The sequence below is a fragment of the Zalophus californianus genome, chromosome 10 (genome assembly GCF_009762305.2).
Source record: "Zalophus californianus isolate mZalCal1 chromosome 10, mZalCal1.pri.v2, whole genome shotgun sequence".
Classification (NCBI taxonomy): Eukaryota; Metazoa; Chordata; class Mammalia; order Carnivora; family Otariidae; genus Zalophus; species Zalophus californianus.
In genome coordinates, this window is record NC_045604.1 from 29,111,951 (window position 1) to 29,130,025 (window position 18,075).

At 55.9% G+C, this 18,075-nt stretch overlaps 1 protein-coding gene across 1 annotated transcript in view; it reads right to left on the reverse strand.

The window, feature by feature from the left end:
* Positions 1–966: 966 nt before the first annotated feature.
* IGFN1 (immunoglobulin like and fibronectin type III domain containing 1) overlaps positions 967–18,075 on the reverse strand; it is a 49,041-nt gene continuing 31,932 nt past the window's right edge. Inside the window, exons 14-26 of the mRNA XM_035722189.1 lie at positions 14,256–14,369; positions 13,647–13,771; positions 12,557–12,698; positions 11,835–12,209; positions 11,075–11,374; positions 10,373–10,546; positions 9,220–9,348; positions 7,057–7,359; positions 5,987–6,075; positions 4,535–4,730; positions 3,488–3,787; positions 2,388–2,714; positions 967–1,500 (exon numbers count right to left, since the gene is read on the reverse strand). Coding sequence (XP_035578082.1) covers positions 1,487–1,500; positions 2,388–2,714; positions 3,488–3,787; positions 4,535–4,730; positions 5,987–6,075; positions 7,057–7,359; positions 9,220–9,348; positions 10,373–10,546; positions 11,075–11,374; positions 11,835–12,209; positions 12,557–12,698; positions 13,647–13,771; positions 14,256–14,369 — 2,588 coding nt within the window. The 3' untranslated portion in view covers positions 967–1,486. The remainder of the gene's footprint in view (positions 1,501–2,387; positions 2,715–3,487; positions 3,788–4,534; positions 4,731–5,986; positions 6,076–7,056; positions 7,360–9,219; positions 9,349–10,372; positions 10,547–11,074; positions 11,375–11,834; positions 12,210–12,556; positions 12,699–13,646; positions 13,772–14,255; positions 14,370–18,075) is intronic.

Consider the following 18,075-nt stretch of genomic DNA (forward strand, 5'->3'; position numbering starts at 1 on the left):
CCGGGGGCGGTGAGCAGGAGGGAACCGTGGCCTGTACAAAGTCATCTAGTCCATCCCCCTGCATCTGGGGGCACTCTTGGTCTATTTTGGGTGGACAGTTATCTCTGGCATCCAGAAAGCATTCCCTGGGTTACGTGTTTCCCATGCCTCAGAAAGGTGTTTTTGACAACCACCGTCCATCCCTCCTGGTGGCTTGGGCTCCCCCGTCCCTGCGTCTGACCTGCGGTTGGGCATGAGAGGAGACAAGGGAAGGCAAAAGCCTGCATCCCAGCAGAGGGAGTGAAGAGCACACGGTGTCAGGCCACTGGCTAGGCTTTGGAGCAGACACGCTGGGACAGAGTGGGGCTCAGCCTTCCTGGGGCTCCCTCCTTCCTTCTCACCCCCCAGGAACTCTGGGGTGTTTCCTGGGAGCCTGGGAGGTTCAGGGGCCTTGAGGACGGAGGAAGACAAGAGCTTCCGCGGGAGGTCACATAGAGCTCCTTCTCTGGAAAGGGAAGCATCCCATCCTGTGTGTGACACAGGGCAGTGGGGGCCGTGGAGGAGGGGAGAAGGGGCCCACAGAGCCCTGAATGAGAGCCAAATCCCCATGTGATGGTCTCTCTCGGCGCCTTCTGACAGGGGCGCCCAGATCACATCCTGGAGTAGGATTTTCCCCAGCCCAGACTCTTTCTGGCCCCAGGGAAGGACAGGCAAAGGCCCTGGCTCTGTGTTCCCCACACTCTAACACCCAGGAAAGCCTCTCGCTCTGTTGCTCACAGGCTTTTTGCCAGAGGTGTACAGGACACATGGGTGAGGAGTGAGGGAGGAGACTCTCCAACCCTTCTCTGATTTCCCGCCCTCAGAAGCCACGGCGCAGAACCCACCTCTCCTCCCCGAGGGAGCCTGGTATGAAGGCTCTGCGGTGGGAATCTTTCCTCCAACACACCAACCCCAAGTTAACTTGCAAATGACAGGCTTGTGTCAGCCTAATGCTTTAATGACGTAAAGTACAGAAAGCCCCCCTCCACACATGCCCTGGAGGCCCTGGCCCTCAGGTCCTCTGACCTCCTCATTCCTCCCTCCTGTGCTCACAGCAGGCCCAGCTCTTCCTGCTCTCCCTCCAGGAACCCGCTTCCGGAAAACAAGGATTTGGCCTCCCTCTTGCAGACAGGTTCTCTCTGGATCTCCCGATCTCCCGATCTCCCGGAAGAAGTGGAGAAGAAAGAAGCCCCCGTGGAGAGAGTGGAGGAGGTTCATGGTCATGTTCAGGGACTTGGCTTGGGGTGGAGAGGTTGAATGTCCTCCCCTCTTCTTTTTCTTCCCCAAAGGACTCCATGCCCTCCTGCTCCTCACTCCTGCCTTCCTGGGGCTCTGGGCACGACCAGTGTCCTCCATCCTTCAGGACCATCTCTCTGGGCCAGTGTGGGTGTCAAGAGAGAAGTTTCGGGGATCTGTCTTCATCCCACGGCTGTGGAGCCAGACAGGGCCATCCCGGGGTGAGGCGGGGCTAGGAGCTAGATTCTGCAAGACACAGAGCACCGGGATATTCCGGCGGGTCCTGAAGGAACAGCTGCCGAGGGGCCACCCCTGTTCCACGTTGCGGTCAGGCCCAGGGGCTCTTCCAGCAGGGGCCATGGGTTCAAATGCAGAGACACCGCGTGCTCTCTGAGCTTGGTCAAATTCCTCCCCTGGCAACCCCCCACCCAAACACTTTTTTGAAAACAGCCTTTTCAGGATGAGGTGTGTGTACGCGCTGGGGCACCTGGCGAGCGGCTTCCCGAGGGCCTGGGCATAGATGCCACAGAGAAAAAAGATGCTCTGGTTCAGCGCCGAAAGGGCCATTTTTGCACAAAGGTCAATTCTGAATAATTTTAAAATGTTTAGGGGTTACTTTGTTTTCTATTCAAAATATAAGATGTTTTAAGTACTCTTAAGGAAAAATGTTTTCTTATTAACATAGGTTATTTGCTTTACTGAAAAGGAGACTACCAGTAAGGAAATCAGCAAGGCTTTTGGGGCACTAAGTGTCTGTGTCTGGGCATATTTATGAAGGTATAACACAGAAGAGAGAAGAGGCTCCTTTATCTCTCGTCTTGAAATGTGTTGCAGGCCATTCTGGGGAGCTTAGTCGGGGGTGCATCGTCCCTTAAGCCAAGAGTCAGTCCTCAGTGATCTAGTTCAATACTGCATTTTGCAGACGGGTAAATCAAGGCCCCAGGAGGGCGAGTGATGGCCCAGCTGAAGTCACAGAATTCCTATGGAGCCACGGCGGTTAGAGAACCGTGGTATCCTGACCTCCAGCCCAAGCACTCCTGAGGGCACAGGGAGGGCTCCCTGAAGGCAGGCAGGTGGCTGCCCCTCTGATTCTCCTTCCTGTCCCCCCCACTCTGCCAGGGCAGCACCTTTACCTGTGACAATGAGGCTGGCGGTGCTGATGGCCTCGCCCAGCGCATTCTCCGCCACGGCCTTGTACCGGCCGCTGTCCTTGGGGGAGACACTGGGGATGATGAGGGAGCACACGCCCAGCACGTCGGTGCTATACACCGCGGGGTTTCCCGCCAGGCTCTGGTCGTCCTTGAACCAGGTGACATGGGGCCGCGGCCAGCCGTGCACAGCACAGCTCATGCAGCACTCACAGCCCTGTGGCAGCAGGTGGGTCCGCAGGCCCACCAGGAACCGGGGCTTCTGGCTCAGGTTAGGCTCCCGGTAGCTTGGACGCCTCACTGGGAACCTGTCTGTGGCAAACACCAGGGCGAGAGAGAGAAGGGTCAGTAAGCAAGGAAGGGAGGGCCGAAGCATGAGTCGGGGTAGCAAGCTCCTGGTGGAACGTAGGCACGTTCTGGGTCCTTCCGCCACAACTTACCTGTCAATTTGGCCCTCACAGCTTGACTCACTTTTTTATCCTGTTCTTAAAATACATTTTGGATTTTATTTTTTATTTATTCTTTTATTATAAGCTAACACCCATTCACTGTGGACAAACCAGAACGTGTAAGAAAGTCAAAAGGGGAAGGAATAAAAACCAAGCATAATCTCACTGCCTATCAATGGCCAGAGCTAACATTTTGGTGTGGAACCTTCCAGACATTTTTGTGTTTTAGAAATATGGAATCACGCATTCAATTTTATAATCTGCTTTTTTCTAGTGATTACTTTGAAGGTCCACCATCTATTTGACTGTAAAATATGCTTGGTTTTCAGAGAAACATTAACCTCTCTTTGCCGTAGGCCTGCTGCTTATTTGAGATCCCACCCAAAGGCATCCTGGACATGTAGACACCCACAGCCCTCTGCTCTCTCCGGACCCACCCTGAGTCAGGGACACAGAGGACAGCAGTGCAGGTGGGTTGAGCCAGCTGGGGAGGTGGGGGAGGTGGGGGGAGGTGGGGGAGGTGGGCAGGGTAACGGCTCCTGGTCCAGCTGTGGTGGGGCCAGCAACACATTAAGCCGCACTCGGCCACCTCTGCTGGGGCTGCCCCGGATGCAGCCCGCATCCCCAAGAGCTCACCTCGCTGCCGGGGGATGCACCAGGGCTGGCTGGTATCTGAGGGCAGGCTGGCCCCCAGCTCGTTCTTGGCCACTACCCGGAAGTGGTACTCGTGGCCAGGAAGCACTCCCAGGAGGGTGAAGTGGTTGGTGTGCATGCGGTCAGCCGCCTGGCACCAGGGCCCGTGCGCTGAGGAGCGTGTCAGCACCTCGTAGTATAGGGGGACACCCCCAGTCTCGTCCGGAGAAGGCTCCCACTCGGCCGTCACTGTCCCGGGCACGTTCTCCTGCAGGCGGATGGGCCCGGGTGCCTTCGGGCATGCTGCACGAGAGAGCAAAGGCAGTTGAGTGTGGGGTGGGGGGAAGCCGGCAGGCACCCCAGAATGCCCACAGGCTTCCGCATGCCCTCCCCCAGGTCCCCAAGTCTTCTGGGGTCCTGGGGAGTGCAGCCTGCCCATGCAGGCAGCTGGAGCCCCCCAGAGAGAGCTCAGCTGGGGGTCTACAGTTATCTCTAGAGGGTGGAAAGCCTCTCCAACGAGAATCATTGAATTCACCCTGGCTTGTAAGTAAAATGACACAGGACGTGGACAGTGGAGGGGTTTTCACAAGACCAAGTTGCAGAACCCCCATTGTTAGCTGTTGGTCATTTCTGTATTCCAGAAGCTCCTCCAGCGTGGGCAGGGGCTGTGTGGGAGCCCCAGTGGGGAGGGCAACATTTATCTTGTACAAGGACCACAGACAATCCTTCCAAGGCTCTTTCAGGTGAGGTAATGGTGGTGACTGTCTTTGCTCACTGGCCGTCACAGACCGGGGAAGGGCTGTGACTTAACTGTCCCTAAGTTCCTGGGGCAGAAGGATAGTGGACCCCCATGCCCTGTCCCACCCCAGACTCTCCCTCTGCCTTTCCTCCTTTCTTTCCTCCAGCTCTTAGGAAGGGCTGGTGGTGTGGTCACCTTGTATACCCAGGCTTGGGAGAGTAGCTGAGACCCGTGACAAGGCCAGATGGAGAGCTCCATGCCTTGGCTTGTGGCAAGCTGGTGTCGGGAGCCCGTGCCCGGGCCGGCCTCACCTGCCACCCTGAGGGAGAAGCGGTAAGCCGCCTCCCCGCCCTGCAGGTTCCTCAGCACCACAGTGTAGAGGCCACTGTCTGAGAAGCTGGCCACAGGAATCAGAAGCTGGGTGAGGCCATCCTTGGTGGAGGTCACATTACTTTTAAGCAAGGGCAAGCCGTCCTTCAGCCAGGTCACCTCAGGCATGGGGAAAGCCTGGGAAATGAGAGGAAAGAAAGACAAGGAGGGGACGTTTTGTGGGAGTGATGGCATTGAAGCTGGGCCCAAGGTGTAAGCGGGAAGAAGAGCATCCCCAGAGAAGAAATGTCTGAGCAAAAGCCCAGAGTGGGGAGGTGCCTACTTAGGGAGAGGCTGGTTAAGAGGGGGTGATCCAGGGAGGTATGGGAGGGGGTGTGGGGTAACGAGGAAGCAGGAAAGGGGGAGTAAGGCAAACCCCCAAGTCCCCATGAGATTCTCTGACACTGGTCACACTGGGCATCAGAGTCAAATGGGGATGCCAACTGTAACTCGCCTCACAGGATTGTTCTGAGGACTGAAGGAGTTAATAATACATGGAAAGCATAGAGAACAGGGCCGAGGAACACTCAGTGCGTGTTAAAAATTCTTGTCACCATCATTGTCCTTATTATGGTCTAATAATTAAGAACATGTAATTTAGAGTTATAGCTGGGTTTGAATCGGGTCCGGCCACCTATGAGTTCCCAAACTGATGATGATGATGATGATGATGATGATGATGATGATTTTAATAATAATAACAACAACAATTAGTAATAGATAACACAAACTGGGTGCTTGCCATATGCCAGGCACTACTTATGTGCTTTCAATGTGTTAATTCCTTGAATCCTCAGAAGAATCCTTGGAGATAAATTACTATCATCCCCACTTGACAGATGAGGAAGTTGGAACACAGAGAGGTTAAAATATTTCTCGGAGGTCAAACAGCTAGTGAGTAATGATGCTAGAATCTGACTCCACGCAAACTGTGCTTCCAGCCCCCACACTGTACGGTTATCCTATCTCTACAGGACAGGTGGTGTTGGTGGGGGATCATCCTGAGTCAAACGCAGTTCATGTGCTTGTACAATACTCAAACTCAGACTCAGGTCATTCTAAAGTCAAAAGGGACTATACAAGCTGCAGCCGCACTGCATTCCCAGATTAAGTAAGGAGGGAGGTGGAGGAAAGTGGGCCCCGTAGTTTAGAGGTGCAGTAACAGGAGCTACCACTAGAGGGACCTATAGACAAATGCCCAATGGCCAGTGGCCAGGTGAGGATGGTGCCTTCAGGGAGGACCCTCTTCCTCACTTCTGGCCTGATTTCCAGCACAAGCCCGGGCCACTGGCTGGGGACCAAAAAGGAGGGAGGTGAAAGAGAAGCACAGGGTGGAGTCTGGCTCCCTTGGCCACTCTGGGCTCCCCTCCCCATCCCCTATTAGATATACTCACTTTAAAGGAGACAGGCACACGAATGGTGTCCCCAGCTCGGACCATCAGCAAGTCCCTTGTGCTGGAGTCCATGAGGAACTTGGGATGGACTGGAACACACAAGATGTCTTGTCACCTCCCTCCATTCTTGGGACCAGTCCCAGGTCTCCAACAAGGCAGAGCTGGAGGGGGATGCCTGGGCCAGACTAATTGATGCAGAGATCCATGGTGGGGGTCAGGGAGGGGCTCTGAAGGAAATGTAGAGGGAGCTGGGAGGAGAATCCTGGGGGAGGGGCAGGGAGCTGCAGGAGCTGGTGGGGAGATGCTAGCCCGGACGGAATAGGAGCTGAGAAAGGAAAGCCATCAGGGAGTGGGTTAGGCCAGAACAGAGGACAGGGGAAAAGTCATACAACTCTTGTTTTGCAGACAAGATAAACACTGATCTGAGGCAGGAAGTGACAGGCTTGAGATCACATCCAGCTGGGGGCAGAGCCAGGACAAGTTTCCAGGATTCTCGACTCCAGGTGCAGTGTGCTGTTCATTGTATTTGTCTCCCTAATTGTTACTGTGATTGTTACAAGTCGGGCTTGTTGGGATGGCCCAGGTCAGAAGCTTCCAGCGATTATAACCAAGGGAAAAGACAATCCACTTTTGGATAATAGGGAGCTGGGTGTCTTCTCCTCTGCACATGAACCGCGTGCGCCAAGCAGCACTCATACCATCTTAGGTCATGCTCGGGAAGCAGCAAAGAACCTGGAGAGAGCCTGGACTCTGGAGTCAGAGTCACCTGGTTTAAATCCTGGCTCTGCCACGTACCAGTGGTGTGACCCAAGGCAAAGCACCTTTGACCTCAGGTTCTTTATCTGTAAATTGGGGGTAAAAACATTAACCTCGTAGGATTTCTATGAGTTGTAATGAGAAAACATTTCCAAATGGGCCTGCCTAGTCCAGTGCCTGGCTCATAATAGGTGCTTGATAAGGGGCACTTTATTAAACTGGGGAAGGGGATCTTGGCTCAGCAAGTGCATGGTGGCTGCTCAGAGGTCCCTCTCGGGAAGGGCCTGCAGGAAGGGGAAGGTGATGGGACTCACTTGCAACTGGCATGACTTGCACTAACGTGTCCAGGGCGGTGGGCTGGCCAAGGCCCCCGTCGTTAACTGCTGTCACCCTCACGAAGTAGCTCTCTTGGGGCCGAAGCCCTTTGGCTGTGAAGCTGGTGACTGGTACGGTGCCCTTGTGGCAGGGGATCCACTGCAGACTGTCTGAGCCACGTAGCTCCACCACGTAGCCCTGGGCTGTGTCCCCATCCTGTGCATCTGGCTGTTCCCAGCTCAAGGTGATGCTGGTGTGCGACGTGTCTATGACTTGGAGGTCCCGCACGGGCCCAGGGGCTCCTGGCCAGTCCCGGTGGGAAGGTCAGGAATGGCATCACCCTCTCTTGAGGGAGAGGCCACTCCATGTGGATATTCATTAGTCTTCCTGTGGGAGGCTGGGAATTTCTTCACCCACCTGTCAACCCACTTCCCCGAACTACCCTGCTTGTAATTCCTGAAATCTGGCATCTTAGTTGGTGACTTCCTGGGCTTCAAATGCCTGAAGACTAGAATTCTGTATCTTTTGATTCTGAGCTCTAAGGTAGTCAAGACTGCCTTTTGGGCACTCAGCGCATACTTATCCTTCACCTGTTAAGTGGGAAGGAAAATAACACAAGCCCTACCCACGCACAGGGGTTCTGGAGCAAAGGTGTGATGTGTGTGAAGGGTTTTGTACATTGCAGAGCAGTCTCCCAAAGCTGGTTGCACAGTGGAATCTTGTGGGGAGCCTTAAAGACACTGGTTCCTAGATCCATCCCCAGAGATGTGGATTGCATTAGTCTGGGGTACAGCCCAGGCAGCAGGAGTCTTAAGAGCTGCCTGGGTGTTTCTAAATTGGGGCTAGGATAGTGTTTCTCAAACTTAAATTTGTTTGTAAACCACCGGGGGATTTGGTTGAGACTTCAGACCCTAATACAGAAGGGCCTGGGTGAGGTCTGAGATTCTGCATTCCTAACAAGCCCCCAGGTAATGCTGCCAGTCCGAGGATCATGCTCAGTAGCGAGGGCCTAGGAACGGTCATGACTGGGGCGGCTATTGTAGGACACCCCTTATGCTACTTGCTGTCTCCACTCTCTATCAGTGATGAGAGAGAGAGAGAGAGAGAGATTGATAAACTAGGATGGGGTTGGTCCACTTGCAAGGAATAAAATGCATGTGTCACCTTTCCCCTCCCCGTTGCACACTCTGCCCTTTCTAGGACCAACCCTTAGGTGCCACTCGATCCGTTAAACTTGTACAATGTTCTCTTTTTGCTAGATTCAGTCTAACAGCCCAGACCCATACACACTGCACCAGGCCCTGTAGGGATACAAAGGTGCTCTCAAGGTGACCACATGGCCAGTCCAGCAAGTGCCAGAAACGTGCTGCTCCCTTGGTGGCTTGTCACTAGCAGGCTCATAAGGGCCCATGAGATAAGACACTCATAAGGGGCATACAGAGCAGCATTTTCTAAGCCGTATGCCTTGGAATGAGGTTTTTGAGGGCTGTTTTGTGGAAAAGGCATTCTCTACCCAAATTTGGGAAATTTGGCTCAAAGTAGGACAGATCCCTTTCCTGAAGGACTTGGAAATCTCATAGGCTAGGTGTTAGAAACATCTTTGATCACAGATCTTTTTGGCTGTTTGTGTTGTTTTCAACATGTCCACTGACATCTTTCTGTGCCTGGATGTCTGAAATCACAGAGAGGGAAATGCTGTTCTACACCAGAAGCAGAGGCCAGGATTTATTTACCTAGTTCCTGGCACAACGTTAGCCATTGTGATGAAGATGATCAGCAAAGATCTGCTGGACAGTCAATGGTGAGGTTCCACGGCGACCTCCCACCTGCCCCATGGCAATGACAAGCCCTCACTGGGGTGGGTGGATGGTTGTAGGATGGGATCAGGTGGGCCAGCTCGCGGACTGACCTACCCAAAGGCTGAAGAGTGAGTAAAGTGACCCCACTGCCTGACCTCTAGGCCTGTTTGATCGCAATTCCCCGGGCCCCTAAAATATGCCTTACCCCAGAGGCCCTTCGGCCTGTGTCTTCCAGCCTTCCTGACCACGTCCTTCAGCACCGGCCCTGACCTTCCTACAGCCCCTGTCTTGTCCCACGGACTCCAGAGCTATCCCCTGCTCATCACCACCGCCACCCCCAACCTGGGTTGGTGCTCTACTTACTCACGGGGTCCCGAGCAAAGACAGCATCCGAGGGGGGCCCAGGCTCTCCGGGACCGGAGGGAGACACAGCCGTGACCCGAAATTCATACGGACAGCCCTGCCGCACATCCGTCACGGTCCACCTCCTCCCTGTGAAAAGCCCACCCCACACTTGTCCCCCTGTGACAGGACCAGGCAATGGGCACACAGATGGCCTGGTGCCTCCAAGCTCTGGAAAAGACCGAGCCTAGGGCACTAAAACAGTCCTTCTCTCCAGCCAGCCAGCTAGGGGTGACTCGGGTGTCTCCAAGGTAAAAACAGCACTGCTCAGGGTGTGAGAGGCCCCAGTCCCTGTCTGGTTCTGCCACTAACTTGCTGGGTGGTCTTGGACAAGTGCCTTAATCTCCCTGGTTCTCTCCTTCTTAAAGACTTCTAAATGTTGCTATAAATTTATATAGATTTATAAATAAAACAGAATGACTAGATAGTGAAGTTGGAAGAATGCCCTTAGTTCACCAGCCTCTTTCCAAAGATGAGGATCCCGAGGTCCTGAGTGGCACAGCCCTGGCTAGGAACCCGGTCTCCTGACAACCTGCTCGGGGCTTGGAACCTGTTCTTTCTTCTGCAAATGTTGCAGTGGCTCTCTGGGAGTTTCTGAGTTCTTTCTGATTTTGGAAAGCAGTTTCCTGGACATTGTGGGGAAGTTAGTAGGACAGGGGACATGTCTCCTCATCTCATGGATGAGAAAGGTAAGATCCAGAGAAAAGAATGCACTGCCTGAAGTCAAGGCCAGAAGCCAGGGCTAACTGCTCCATCTCTGGCTTCCATCCCGAGACTTCTGTTAAGCCAGGGTTTCCTAACCCTGGCACTACTGGCATTTATGGCCAGATCCTTCTTTGTTTGGGGACGTGGGGATGGAACCGGAGTGTGACCCTGTGGATTACAGGATGTTTAGCAGCTTTTTCACACTAGATGCTACTCCCCACCTTCCTGCACTTCAGTTATGACAACCAAAAATTGCCAAATGTCCCCAGGGGGTGAAACTGCCCCACGTGAGACCCACTGTACTAAAGGGATCTGGCAAGATGGTGCCACAGGACCCTGGAGCCAGGAGCTCCTCTAGGGAAGCTTTGGAGGCCAGGATAATGTGGAGCATCCATTCAGGCGCACTCACCAGGCACAGGCTGGGCATTCACTGCTGTCCAGATGTTGCTCCCCTTTTTGCGCTTCTCGATCAGGTAGCCCAGGATGTGGGCACTGCCAGGGCCCCGAGGTGCCGTCCACGTCAGCGTGATGCCCTGGCTGGAGGCCGACTGGATGGCTGGGCTTGAGGGGGGCCCAGGGAGAGCTGGGGGGCAGAGAAGGTGCAGGTCAGCCAGAGGCCAAGGAAAGATGCCAGCTCACAGCAAGGTCCTGGGGGAGGGGGAGGGGGGCATCTGGGAGTGGGTCACACTCTATTCTTTCCTAGGGAATGTCAGGGGGCGCTGAGCCAGCCTGCCCTAGGACACTGTTCTGGCTCTGGCCTAGGAGCCTAGAGGCAGCCCTTAGGCCCCTGAGCCTTCAGTCCCCTGATAGATTGCTCCAGAGGGAGGGCATCTGATGGAGGATGGTACCTGCCCCACCCAGCTTCCTGAGAAAGTGGGCTCTGCTTGTCTACCCCTACTCCCAGAGAGCCACTGCTGAGAGAAGACCCCACAAACCTTGTTTCCTGATTGCCTGCGAAATCCCAAATGAAACTGACGTAAGGAGTCTCCACAGTGCTCTACAAGGGCCCCAAGACACCCCCCCCCACGTCCCTCAGTGCCTGGGGCAGCCCCGCCCACCCCCTGGGCACGGTGGAGAGCCCAGAATGCTAGGGCCCAGTCCATCCTCTTACCCTCAGGAGCCACCAGCACCTCTGTGGACTCCAGGGCCTCCCCCGCCCCCTCAGAGGTCACAGCCCGCACTCTGAAGGTGTATTTCCTGCCCTGCTCCACGTGGGCATCGGTGAAGGCCGTGCTGTCTGCGGGGGGCTCGCCCACCTTCGGCCAAGTGCTCCGGCCAGCTTGCCGCCGCTCCACCACGTAGTGCTCCACGGCCCGGCCCCCGCTGTCGTCTGGGGGCCGCCAGTGGAGGCAGACCCCAGCCCCCTGGAGATCCTGTACCTCCAGGGGACCTTGTGGGGGCTGGGGCTTGTCTGGGGTCCCACCGAGAGGAGCAGGAAGAGAAGGGGGGGTCAAAGGAGATGGAGGGGAGTGGTGCTAGGCTTCCCCCCTCATCAGCGGATAAGCCTGCCATGGGGGAGAATATCCAGAGAGCCTTGGACATTACCTGGAAGTGTCCCTGGTCTCCACCCCCCAACACACACATACACCCCACAGAGGTGACCCAGAATGCACCACTGTGGCTGGTACAGGCAGTCCTAACTTGCTGGCACCGCTCAAGGCTGGGGGCCACCATCCCATCCCAGAAATGCCCCCCCCCTCCCCCGGGGCCCAGTGCCTTAGCTCCCAGAGAAGCACCACCAGTGGGAGCCCAGCCCTGTCTTTATCTAAACTGCTGCTTCCTAACCAGTCTGAGGAGGGGAAAGGGAACAAGGGGAAGTAGGTTTGGATCTTAAACAGCATGCAAATGAGGATCAGAGCAGGGCAGCACACTCTGGGCCTGCCCCTGCCGGCAGGGAGATCCCAGAACCCTGGGACCCTTTGGGCCTTGGCTGGGGAGAAGGCTGGGACTGGCACCTATAACTTGCAGGCTGAGCTCAGCCTGCACAGAGCCGCCCTCGCTCCTCAGTGTCACGCTGTCCCGGTCACCATCCTTCCTGCCAGCGCTAGGGAGGCACAGCCGAGTGAAGCCGTCCCCCAGGGCCACCTGCGCCCCCGGGGGGCTGCTGCCGCCCGCCACTTCAGCCCCGTCCTTTTTCCAGGCAGCCTGAACTGGGAGGCGGCTCTGGAAGGGGATCTTCACTGTCACCGGCTTCCCAGCCTTGACCACCAGGGGCTCTCTCAGTTTCTCTGTGACATTGGGGCGATCTAGAGATATAACAGGGCCAGGGAGTCAAAGGCAGCCGGGGCACTGTGCACCCGGGCAGTGGGGAAAGAGGGACCCGGAGAAGGAAGTGTAGGCTGAGAGGAAAGAGAACTACTAAGGGATGAATGGGCTTCATCTGCAGCAGGAGGCACCAGGACTAGACCTCCCCAGGGACTTCCTGACAAGGAACAGGGAGGATGTGGTCGGCTTTTTTAAAAATCACCTTCTCAGACTGAGGATGAGATTAGGCACCGGCTGCAGACTAGCCACACAGTCAGGGGTTTAGAGGTGGAGCATAGCACCTGCTGCAGGGAGCCTGCCGAGCAGGGAAGGGCGGGCTGACCCTCACCGTGGACACTCAGGGTGGCCTCGCTCCGCTGGTTGCCGGCTACAAAGGTGTACCTCCCAGCCTGGGTCCCTTGCACATGGGCAATGAGGAGCCTGTGCACGAGACCGTCTTGCTCAAAGATGACTCCGTCCTGGGCGCTGAGCTGCAAACAAGGGCCACGGAGGAGCCCTGTCATCCCCACCCCTGCCCAGCTCCTCCAGGTGGTTGTGGGGGGGGGCGGGGGGGGGGAAGCAAGGCCCCTTACTAATGCAACGTAGGAATTGTAATAAGAGCAGTGTCAATGGAATGCTTGTGATGCACCAGGCGTGTACTAGTGCTCTCCAGACTCAGTACCTCATTTAATGTTGCAACGACCTTATGAAGTCAATACTGCTATTGGCCCCATTTTATAGATGCAACCAGAGGTAAGTGGCAGAGCTGGGATCTGAAGCCGGGCTAGCTGACGCCAAGGCCCGTGCTCTGAACCCCTGTGACATCCATTCTCCTGGGAGGACAGCCGTGGTGGAGGACAGAAGGGCTGTTCAGAGAGAGGAGAGGTCCCGTCTGGTTGGGCTGAGGTGGCGTTTGTACCACGCCTTGAAGGACAGTAGAATTCCACAGGTGCTGGGACAGCACAGGCATTTTGGATGAGGAAGAGGCATTTGGGAGAGGAAGGGGTATGTCCGGGGCGGGCGGGGGGGAGCAAAGAGGATACACACCCACCCAAAAACCCAGTTTTATTTTAAACATACCAACATGCTGGCTATTTAGACTTCTCCCAGGGTAGGTGCTTTAGTAAAATGAAGAATAAAAAATCTTGGGGCGCCTGGGTGGCTCAGTCGGTTAAGCATCTGCCTTTGGCTCAGGTCATGATCCCAGGGTCCTGGGATCGAACCTGACATCGGGCTCCCTGCTCAGTAGGGAGTCTGCTTCTCCCTCCCCCCCTCCCCCCACCCCGGCTTGTGCTCTCTCTCAAATAAATAAAATCTTTAAAAAAGAATGAAAAACCTTTCTTGCAAAGCCCCTACCTTCTACTCTTCATTGCTTCACCCCCCCATCCACACCCCTCCCCCTACCCATAAACTGGTCAGTAAAGCATGGGGGGCAGTACCTCGACTCCATCTTTAAACCAGGCACCCGGGCCCAGGTCGCGGGTGAGGGTACAGGAGAGCATGGCATCCTCTCCCTGCTGCACTTCCGTGTTAGCCAGGCCCTGGGAGAAGTGGCCCTGGGGGCCTGGAGAGACACAGAGGGGTCTGGGGGCTGGATTTCCCCCAAGGCCCAGCCTCCCAGATCGTGGCCTACACTGAGCTCTGGGAGGCCACCATGCCCCACTAACTGGGCTGAGCCCGTGCCAGCAAAACCAAACTGGTTTTGCTAGGCTGGTATAGGGGACCTGGGGTACAAGGTGGATGCAGGCCCCCCCTTGAGTGACACAGATGGGAAGTCTGAGTAACCCACAGAGAGATTTCAACAGCTCCAGTTCTTTGGACATAGGGTGTTAAGACAGAGACCCAGAGACCTCTGAGCCCCATGTGGCCTGGAGCCCACCTCCACAAGGAGGAAGAGGTTGATTTCTGGATGGGAAGAGATCCCTGAAAATGAGGGGCACTGGCAGGGACAAACTCCTGGGGCTAGAGGCAGAATTGAGACCCACCCAGTCATCCCCGCCCCCCCTTGGCTCTACCCCACTGGAGCCATTTCCCTGAGAAATACCTACCTTGGGCCTCCTTGGAGAAACCGCCAGTGCCAGGCTTGTATCTGGATCTGGGACTCTGGGTGGCATCCCTCCCCTGGCCATAGATGTCTGACCTGCCCTCCAGGCCACGTCTCCAGCTGCCAAGATGACTTGGGGGCTCCCAGCTCTGGTCTTCGTGCAGAGTCACCCCTTGGCTCTCTCTGTCCTCTCCTCCCAGTGGCTGCCCCGAGCCTCTGGCCTCATCTGCTCCCCTCTTTGCTGTTCCAGGCTCCCCCCCTGAAGGTCTTCGAGACCTGCTCCTGAGCTGGCCAGGCCTTCTGTCTGACCCTCCAGACTCTTCTGCTCCCCATCCCTCATACTCCTTTAGGGCCCCTGGACCTTGGGCTTTGTCATTCTCAGCCCCCAGGGACCCCTGATACCCCAGGGGCCCTCTTTCTCTTCTTTGTCCTTTGTCTAGCTGAAAGCCCAGGCCCTGGATGCCCCCAGATCTGTCCATAGAGTCTTTTCTGCCCAACGGACCATCTAGACCATTCCAGGCTCCCTGAGGCCCTAAATCCCCAGGTTTTTGGGTGAGGCCATTCTCCCTATCAGTGGAATTCCCCTTATTCAAGATGCCCGAGTCCCCCGAGTCAGTAGACTTGCCCCTTCCAGGACCTGAAACTTTGCTATCCAAGAACCATGGGTCTTGACACCCACCAGACCCTTCTTGGCCTAGAGCACCCTTCCTGCCCCTGAAGCCCTCTGGCCCTTCATGGGTCCCCCTGAAAGTGGCATCTTTGTCTTGCAGAGACCTGGAAGCTCTGGAGTCTGGGGACTGATTCCCAGCACCTATCCTGCCTTGGCCAAACCCCTGGTCTTCCCTGCCTGGGACCCCAGTGTAGCTTACCTCTTGTCCATCAGCAGAACCTGACATTGATTTACCCCTTTCCCCAGGCATCCAGCTGTTGTCCAGAACCTGACCTGTGCCCACTGAGTGCCTGCATGTTGCTCCCATCCTTCTGCCTCCCAGCGGTGAGTCCCCACCTGCCTGAGGTGCCAGTTCCCCCAGGCCAGCTGCTCTACCCCTATCTGCTGTCCCTGGCCCTGCTTTCCAGAAGTCCTGCTCATGTCCAGATCCCAGAGCAGCTGCCCCTGCCCAGGTCTCGCCCTCCACTGCCCCCCGACCATCAGGAAATCCAGAAGCCCTCATACCCCCTGCTTGGTCTGCAGACCTGCCCTCCCTCCTGGGAGCCTCTCTGTCCCCAGGAGATCCTGGGTTCCCAGCAGCATCTTGCCACTCTCTGACACCTGATTTTCCCATAGAGCCAAAGGCTCCCAGCACCTCAGGAACCCCTGAGGTTCCAGAGCCCCCGAGATCCTTCTTGGAGCCTTGCCCGTCTGAAAGAATCCGTGGCTCACCGCGAATCCCCTGCATCTCTGGGCCCCAGGGGCCGTCCCTGCATGCTGTGCCATCAGCAGGGCCTGGCATTCCGGCCATCCTAAAGCCCACTCCAGGACATGCTCCTTTCACAAACCCCATTCCTCTGCCCCTCTCTGAACCATCCTTGGAGCTTGTGCCACCATCAGACCTCTCTGATGCTGTCCAGTATCTTGACCCATGCTCTACGGCTTCTTGGCTGCTGGGTCCACCTTCGTATCCCACTCCAGGCTGTGTGTCTGTTACTCTGAACTTCCCTGAACCATCTCTGTAGCCCACCTCACCTTCTGACCCCATTTCTCCAGATCCTCCTGAGCCTCCCCTATAATCAGACTCACTTCCTGACCTCAGTCCCCTAGCATCCCCCAAACCATCCCTATAGCCTGCTTCATTCCCTGATCCAATTCTCCCAGAACCCCCCAAACCATCCTTATAGCCTGCTTCATTCCCTGATCCAATTCTCCCAGAACCCCCCAAACCATCCTTATAGCCTGCTTCATTCCCTGATCCAATTCTCCCAGAACCCCCCAAACCATCCTTATAATCTGTGTCACCCTTTGACCCAATTCTCTCAGACTCCCCCAGGCCATCCCCATAACCTGCCTCACTCCCCACCCCCATTCTCCCAGAACCCCCCAAGCCATCCCCATAAACTGCTTCACCCCCTGCCCCCATTCTCTCAGAACCCCCCGAACCATCCTTATAACCTGCCTCACCCCTTGACCCAATTCTCCCAGAATCTCCCAAACCATCCCCATAACCTGCCTCACTCCCCATCCCCTTTCTTCCAGAACACCCCAAACCATCCTTATAACCTGCTTCACCCCCTGACCCAAGTCTCCCAGGACCTCCTAAACCATCCCTATAACCTGCCCCACTGGCCCCATCCCTATAACCTGCATCCCCTGACCCCATTTTCCCAGAATCTCCCAAGCCAACCCCATAACCCATCTTACTCCCCATCCCCATTCTCCCAGTAACCCCCAAACCATCCCCATAACCTGCCTCACCCCCCATTCCCATTCTCCCAATACCCCCCAAACCATCCTTATAACCTGCCTCACCCTTTGACCCAATTCTCCCAGAATGCCCCAAGCCATCCCCATAACCTGCCTCACCCTCTGATCCCATTCTCCCAGAACCCCCTAAACCATCCTTATAAGCTCTCTCACCCCCCATCTCCATTCTCCCAGAACCCCCCAAGCCATCCCCATAACCTGCTTCACCTCCTGCTCCTATTCTCTCAGAACCCCCCAAACCATCCTTATAACCTGCTTCACCACCTGACCCAATTCTCCCAGAAACCCCCAAGCCATCCCCATAACCAGTTTCACCCCCCATCCCCATTCTCCCGGAACCCCCCAAACCATCCCCATAACCTGAGTCACCCTTTGACCCAATTCTCGCAGAACCCCCCAAGCCATCCCCATAATCTGCTTCACCATCTGCTCCCATTCTCTCGGAACACCCCAAACCATCCTTATAACCTGTGTCACCCCTTGACCCAATTCTCCCAGGACCTCCTAAGCCATCCCTATAACTTGCCCCACCCCCTGACCCCACTTTCCCAGAACCTCCTAAGCCATCCTCATAACCTGCCTCACCCCCCACCACCATTTTCCCAGAACCCTCCAAAGCATCCTCATAACCTGTCTCACCCCTTGATCCAATTCTCCCAGAATCTACCAAGCCATCCCCACAACCAGCCTCACCCCCCATCCCCATTCTCCCAGAACCCCCCAAACCATCTTTATAACCTACTTCACCCCCTGACCCAATTCTCCCAGGACCTCCTAAGCCATCCCTATAACCTGGCCCACCCCCTGACCCCATTTTCCTGGAACCTCCCAAGCCATCCCCATAACCTGCCTCCCCCCCCATTCTCCCAGAACTTCCCAGGCCGTCCCCATAACCTGCCTCACCCCCCCTCCCCATTCTCCCAGAACCCCCCAAACCATCTTTATAACCTGCCTCATCCCCTGACTCAATTCTCTGAGGACCTCCTAAACCATCCCTATAAACTGACCCATGCCCTGACTCCGTTTTCCCAGAACCTCCCAAGCCATCCCCATAACCTGCCTCACCCTCTGATCCCATTCTCCCAGAATGCCCCAGGCCATCCACATAACCTGCCTCACCCCCCATCCCCATCCTCCCAGAACCCCCTAAACCATCTTTATAACCTACTTCACCCCTTGACCCAAGTCTCCTAGGACCTCCTAAGCCATCCCTATAACCTGCCTCACTCCCTGACCCCATTTTCCTGGAACCTCCCAGGCCATCCCCATAACCTGCCTCCCCCCCCATTCTCCCAGAACTTCCCAGGCCATTCCCATAACCTGCCTCACCCCCCATCCCCATTCTCCCAGAACCCCCCAAACCATCCTTATAACCTGCCTCACCCCCTGACCCAATTCTCCCACG